Here is a 7,332-nt window from a genome sequence, read left to right as displayed (position 1 = left end):
CAAAAAAAAAAAAAAAAAAAAAAAAACTGCAGTGACTGCCTATGTATCTTCCAGGAAAATCCAAGTGCTTAAAGATCTCGCAGACATCCAAGGCCCTGGTCCCTATCTACCTGTCTAACTTCACTCCTAGCCGCCTCTTTGTGGAGTTCTGGACTGCAGCACACTGGCCTCCTTTCTGTTCTTCAAATTGTAATGACCAGCTCCCTCCCCAGTCTGAAGCTCCCCGAGGACAGGGGCCTGTGGCTCTGTATTCCCAATACTGGCAAATAACAGGCATCTAGGAAATACTGCCCATGTATATAATGAATGGATGACTGAATGGCTGCGTGGATGAATAAATGAACCTTTCAAAGAGAGGTATCCCTAAGGTATTTTCAGATGAAGAAATCTAGAGGCCAGGAAAGGCAAGTATATTACTAAGTGTCACTCAGCAGATAAATGTTCCATCTGGGTATCAGATTCAGGTCTGAGTTCAGAGTTGGGCTTCCTCCACTCACACTGTCTCAAAATGACTGCTCCCACTAGTAAGTGTAACACCATCTGATAAGGAAAATGAATTGACACCGGGAGAAAAGATTGACACCAGAGGTACAGGGTTTGCAAACACGAGGACACATAAATAGCAGGACCCAAAGTATCATAACTGGGACCTTTGACATCTGTGATCCCCAAATCCCTCAGCGAACGAGACCTGCTCAGGTGGGGAGGTCCAAGAGTGACAGATTTATAAAATCCCCAAAAGGTCTTGGGGATTCACATTAGAGGACCAGGCCTGTAATGGTCAGAGGAGCCCAGGCAATTATGTCAGACTTGTTCATGGTATGTGGGGGTCGGTGAGCAAAGCAACCCAGGAATCAAGTCTTCTACTGAACCACCTGGAAAGATATTCTGGCCATGCACCCCACGGAAATGTCACTGCATCCAGGGAACTTGTTCTGGTCGTGGGAAAGAATCCATGCCTCTTGCACCCAGTATGGGTGGGTCAAGGTTCAGCCAATGGTGGCAGAGAAGCCACCTGTAAGTGCTCTACTCAGCATGCCCAGCTGAACTCCCAGCCAACAGCTACCCTGTGGGTGAGCCATCAACTGCCTCCAGCCCCGTCAAGCCTTCAGATCAATCAAATCCCAGCTGACATCCAACTGCAACCATGGGAGAGACCCCAAGTGAAAAATCACTCACCTGAGGGGGAACAGGAGGAGGAGAAAGGCACGACATGGACAGGTGAGAGGGTACTGTCTTACTTCCCCACAGACAGCAATTGCCAACTCTGAACAAAATATTAAAAAACAAAACAGGGCTTCCGTGGTGGCGCAGTGGTTGAGAGTCTGCCTGCCGATGTAGGGGACACGGGTTTGTGCCCCAGTCCGGGAGGATCTCACATGCCGTGGAGCCGCTGGGCCCGTGAGCCATGGCCGCTGAGCCTGTGCGTCCGGAGCCTGTGCTCCGCAACGGGGGGAGGCCAGGACAGTGAGAGGCCCGCGTACCGCAAAAACAAAACAAAACAAAACAAAACCCCAACAATTTGAAGGCACTGGAGAGAAACCAGACAGAGGCAAAAGCTGGAGGGGATTCAGCCTTTTAAGGAATGGAAGACACTGGGAATTCCCTGGTGGTCCAGTGGTTGGGACTGTGCCCTCCACTGCAGGGGGCACGGGTTCGATCCCTGGTTGGGGAACTAAGATCCTGCAAGCCAAGTGGCATGGCCAAAAATAAAATAAAGAATGGACTTTTTCGCTTATTACTAGACCACAGCATGGAAGCACATCTAGATTACAGGGTGTCGGATCCAGACGACCTTTCAAAAGGAAAGTACCAGAAGCATCCAAAAAGGAAACGAACTATGTTCACGAAGAAACATTTGGCAGATTTGAACTTCCTTTTCAATAAAAAACCCGTACCCCACCCCTAGCCTTCCGAGAGAAATGGCCTCAAAAATGGACATACATCCAACAGTCCTGCAGGTTTGGTTCAAGAATCGTAGAGCGAAATTCAGGAAAGCCAGATACGAGGATTTTCAGTCAGAACAGCAAGAAGCTCAAAAGCCATTATCTGAGGCAGGAGGCAAGATCAGCTCTTCCAAGGGAAATATGGATACACCTCCCAGGTCCCCTAATGGTACCTCCCCTGCGTCTCTAGTTTATATGGATGGTCCAATACCTTCCTTCCAACTCAGCAGGTGGCGCAATTTGAAGGCTGTCACAGACCATTCTCTTGGCCACAAAATGGTCCATTTCGGCTACTGCCAAGACCCTAATATATACTGCCTCTATCCCATTTTGGAATCCCAAGCTCTCTCCACAAGCTTCAATTCTATTTCTTTTGGCTTTTTTTTCGCCATAAAGATCTTAGAGAAGCCAGACACGGAAAGTCATATATGATTTGTAATGATTCCCATACAAGGGAATACTTTTCAGCAGTGAAAGGAAAAAACAAGATATACACAACGTGGATGCAGTTCAAGACCATTATGTTGAGTGAAAGAAAAAAGAACCCACACAACAGAGTACATAGTGTATAATTCTGGATAATTCCCACTACATGAGTTTGTAGGGCAGGCAGGAAAAACTAATCTACAGCAGCCAGAAGCAGACTAGTGACTGTCTATGTCGTAGAAAGAATTGAGTTGAAAAAGGCACATTTTTTTTTTTTTTTTTTTTTTTTTTTTTTGCCACTCTGTATGGCTTGCAGGATCTTATTTCCCTGAAGCTGGCCCACAGCTGTGAAAGCGCTGAGTCCTAACCACTAGACCTCCAGGGAATTCCTCTCACGTCTTAAAATGTCAGTTACCTAGATGTAAAATTCATCAGAGCACTGCATTATATACTTGAAAGTTGCAAGAGACTGGATCTTAAATGTTCTCACCACAAAAAAGGAATGAGAATTATGTGATGGGATGGATGGAGGTGTTAGCTGATGCTATGGTGGTAATCATTTCGCCACATATAAATGTATCAAATTAACATGTTGTATACCTTAAACTTATGTGAAGTTATGTGTCAATCATATCTCATTAAAGCTGAAGAAAAAAAAAGAATGGAACACACTATGTGAGATCAAGTTCATATGGCTTTTCCTCTGAGGACGCACCTCCGTTCATGTGGCAAGGGACAGCTTGAACTCAAGCAGAAAACCAGTCTTTTTTTTTTTGCGGTATGCAGGCCTCTCACTGTTGTGGCCTCTCCCGTTGCGGAGCACAGGCTCCGGACGCGCAGGCTCAGCGGCCATGCCTCACGGGGCCAGCCGCTCCGCGGCACATGGGATCTTCCCAGACTGGGGCAAGAACCTGTGTCCCCTGGGTCGGCAGGCGGACTCTCAACCACTGTGCCACCAGGGAAGCCCTAGTAGAGCACTCTTAAATCCACTAGGTAAAGGAAGAAGGGATAACAGATATAGAGACAGCTAGCTGGAGTCTCTGCCATGCAGCTTTATAGACAATTATGTGGTTGTGTGATGGCTGGAGCTGTGGCAGCCATCTTATGACCATGAGGGGAGACAGTACTGATACACTGAGGATGGAGGAGCAGCCAGATGGAAAAACCCTGGCTCTACTATGACATCATGCTCTCTAAACTGGCACACTTCAGTATAAATATTATGTGAGCCATGCATGCCATTTAAAATTTTCAGTATCCATGCTTAAAAAGTTAAAAAATGTATAAGAAATTAATTTAAAATATACTTTATTTGACCCAGTATACCCAAAATATAATTTAAATATATAATCAATGTAAAATTATTAATGATTTTAAATCTTTTAAACAGTAAATAAAAATTCTGTATGTACACACATCTGTTTCCTAGCTCTATCCACTGAGAGAGTATAGAAACAATGATATCCTTGTAGCAATCAGTTCACCCAGGTCTTGGTTTCTAAATACTGTTCTCCACTAAAAGGAGCCAGAGCTCCTTGGGGAAATGGCCAGAGTTACAGAGATGAGGCAGGAAAATTACAAAAAGAGCCTGGGAATCTGATACCAGAAAGCGAGGAGGTGCTCAACAAATGATGGGGACACATCAAAAGGACATGAGCCCTCTTGAAAAGGTTCCCATTAGCCTCATCTGGGACAACTTGAGCATCACGATAAATGATAGTAAAGAACTACAATTATAAAATAATAACTCATGAGTCCACGTTGATATAAAGCCATTGGTAAATACATGAATCAGGAAGGGGAGGAAAGCTCTTCCTAAGAGTAGAATGTCAACTAAGAAATGTAGAATGATGACATTAGAGGCTCACTATTTGGTAATGGTCATAATAGTAACTGTAAGGCAAACTCCAACAATGGATGCTAAAATGAATGGGTCAGAGTTTGAGAAGTAACAGGAATTCACATGGTCTCAAACTCTCTCCACATCCTTATTAACTACAAAGAGAAAAAATAGTAACCATACAGTGGAGAAACTTGGCAGGCAACATCTGAAAAAAGAAAAATAAGAAAAATAAGAAGTCGTTAAATTCTGGAGGATATTTTATACTTAGAGCACAGCTCGGCTTGTACTAGTTACCTTTCAAGTGCACAATGGCTACATGTGATCTGAGAGCCATACTGGAAGCTCAGCTTAAATGGACCCTACTGTCTGAGATTTCTCATCCTGTGCAATAATAAATGTTCTCATTATTAAGGCACTTTGAGTTAATATTACTTTACTTATAACAGAATGCAATCTAATGACACCATCACACCATCACACACATACTGTGGGAGGATGAATTATGGCCCCCAAAGATGCCAACCCGCAATCTCAGACCTATGAGTATCCCCTGTTACATGCCAAAGGGACTTTGCAGATGTAATTAAGATTTATGGACTCTAAAAGAGATTATCCTGGATTCCCTGAGTGGACCCAGTCTAAACACACGAGTTCTTAAGAGCAGAGAACTTTCTCAGGCTGGAGGTAGAAGAGAAATGTGGCAGAAGGAGAAATGAGAGGGATTCCAAGCATGAGAAGGATTTGACTCACCATTACAGACTCTGGGATGTAGGGTCAATGTGCAGGGACCAGGAAAAAGTTGCAAAGAGCTAAGGATGGGCCCTCACAGCCAGCAAGGAGAAAGGATCTCAGTCTGACAAGCGCAAGGAACAGAATTCTGCCAACAACTTAAATGAGTTTGGAAGAGGATCCTGCACAGAACCTCCGAAACAATCCAGCCAACCACACTTTGATCAGCCTTGTGAGACCCGCAGCAGGGAAATTAGCTGAGCCCACCCGGATTTCTGACCTGCGGAAACGTAAGATAATGAATTTGTGTTGTGTTGAGATGCTCAGTTTGTGAGAATTTGTTATGGCAGCAAAGAAAAACCAACACACACACACACACACAGAGTCCCACACCACAAAGAGCATCTTTTCTTCATTGTTTATTTGTACAGTTTTTATAAAAAGTAGAAAAATAAACATTTTATGGGGTCTGAGCTTGAGAAATCACACACATAAATATAAAAATAGTGATTTGGAGGCAATAAGTTTAAAAAAGGGGTTTTGACGCATAAATAATATCGAAGATGCTGAGACACATTGCAGGTGGGTCTCAGGGGTCAGACACACTGGTCTCCACTGGCAACACATCTCAGGTCCCGGGTGAGGAGGCGGAAGAGGTTGAACATGACAGAGGCTTCGAGGCAGTCCCGGGACTCCTGGGGGCAAAGGGGGATGGCTCAGTAGCTCCCACGTCTGGGCTCCCAGCTGAGCCCAGCCGTCGGTTTCCCCTCCCCGGTCACTCACCTTCTTCGAGGCCTCCTGGAGCCGGTGCAGCCAGTGGTGGAGGCGGCCCTGGGGCCTGGGGCCTGCTGTGGGCCGAGCTGGGACCTGTGGGCAGAGGAGGGTGGTGCTGACGGTGTGAGGCAGGGCCTGGGACACAGGGGCACGTACAGGTGGCCAGAGCCCAGACACGGCCCGGGCGCCCCGAGCGCTCACACAGGCTTGGAGCTTGGAGTGGATGTGCTGCAGCGTGTGAAGGGGCTGGTCCAGGATGTGATCCAGGGATGAGTTAGCCGTGGCCTCCAGGACGTTCAGTGTCAGGGCCAGCTCCGCCTCCAAGGCCACGGGGCGCTCCCACACCTGAGGAGGAGACAGAAGACAGGTGAGAGTTGCATGTGAGAGAGAACAGGCGAGGAGGCACAGGTGAGGGGATCAGAGGAAGGGACACTGGAAGGTGAAAGTCGGGGTCAGGTGAGAGCCGATGTGGTTGGCTGAGGGGAAGGGGTCAGGGGACGGGTGGGGAGGGCAGGGAGAGAAGGATGTGAGGGAAGGAGGAGGTGAGGGGCCACCTACAGAGCCGGAGTGGGGCGGGCACTGACTCTCCCAACTGAGGGCAGGTGGGCCTGACTCTCCCAGCTCACCTGCAGCTGCCTCAGGTCCCGGGTCCTGGGGAAGAGGCGGGAGCTGCAGTTCCAGTCCTTCTGCAAGAGCGACTCTTCCTGGAGAGCAAGGGCAAGGTCAGCCCACAGCGGGAGGGATGGAGGGAAGACCCCAGGGAGACTGGAGGATGGCCAACAGCAGGAGGACGGGAGGTTGACTTCCAGAAGGACCGCAGAGGCACGTCCACCGCAGGAGGACAGGAGATCGCCCACCGCGGGGAGGGTGGAGGTCAGCCCAGTGCGGGGAGGGCAGGCCCACCTTCAGCCCACGTAGCCTGGGAGCGCAGAGGGAGGGGTGGAGGGTCGCCCACTGCAGGAGGGGTCGGCGGAGACTCACAAAGGCATCCTTGGCCCTCTTGAAGGCCTGCAGCTCTTGTGGGGACAGAGACTTGAACTGGGCCATGTGGCAGCCCCTTGCACCTGGGAGGGCCCCGAGGGGTGAGGGCACAGGAACCGCTCCTGTCCTGCTCGGCGCCACAGTCATCAGCACCAGCACCAGCGTGCAGCCGGGGTCCACGTCTGTGTTAAGGAAGGACAGAAAGATGAGGGGAGGGAGGGCGTCGCGGGTGAGGGTGGAGGCTCTGGGGAGGCGAGGGTCCAGGACAATGATGTAGGGGCTGACCCAGCTGCATTCCTGCTCTCTGGTTCCTGCAGCAGATGGGGATCAAGTGTCCGCTCTGAGGCTGCCGCCTGGGGTCTCTCAGTCTCCTCTGGCGTCTCTCACTTCAGCCTCCTCCTCTGGATCTCAGCTCGCTGCTCTGTCCGTGTCTCTGAACTTCCAGCTCCGTCTGAGGTGTAATTCCTGCCTGAGTTCCATGGCGCAGCTTTTAGCCTGTGCAGCTGGGCAATCCCAGCTGATGTAGGAAAAGTGAAAACACAGCTAGAGGCTGACACTGGCAACAGCGGAGGCGAGGGCTGGGAAAGCCCAGGGCAGGGCGGGGCCTGTGAGCCCTGTGAGCTGCTCAGGGAA

The 7,332-nt window shown here is 49.1% G+C and overlaps 2 protein-coding genes across 2 annotated transcripts in view; one reads left to right on the top strand and one right to left on the bottom strand.

The window, feature by feature from the left end:
* The first annotated feature begins 1,753 nt into the window (after positions 1-1,753).
* LOC103069256 (divergent paired-related homeobox-like) lies at positions 1,754-2,378 on the top strand. Its single transcript, XM_082930925.1, is given in 2 exon segments — positions 1,754-1,885; positions 1,887-2,378. Coding segments are annotated over 2 exon segments (624 nt in total).
* Positions 2,379-5,540: 3,162 nt separating this feature from the next.
* The window catches only part of LOC103068971 (interferon lambda-3-like), a 4,772-nt gene continuing 2,980 nt past the window's right edge, over positions 5,541-7,332 (bottom strand). The window contains exons 2-6 of the mRNA XM_007451789.1: positions 6,700-7,010; positions 6,345-6,422; positions 5,920-6,063; positions 5,728-5,811; positions 5,541-5,639 (exon numbers count right to left, since the gene is read on the bottom strand). Coding sequence (XP_007451851.1) covers positions 5,541-5,639; positions 5,728-5,811; positions 5,920-6,063; positions 6,345-6,422; positions 6,700-7,010 — 716 coding nt within the window. The remainder of the gene's footprint in view (positions 5,640-5,727; positions 5,812-5,919; positions 6,064-6,344; positions 6,423-6,699; positions 7,011-7,332) is intronic.

Source organism: Lipotes vexillifer, unplaced genomic scaffold (assembly GCF_000442215.2).
Source record: "Lipotes vexillifer unplaced genomic scaffold, Lipotes_vexillifer_v1.1 scaffold3427, whole genome shotgun sequence".
NCBI lineage: Eukaryota > Metazoa > Chordata > Mammalia > Artiodactyla > Lipotidae > Lipotes > Lipotes vexillifer.
This window is presented reverse-complemented; position numbering and strand designations above follow the sequence as displayed.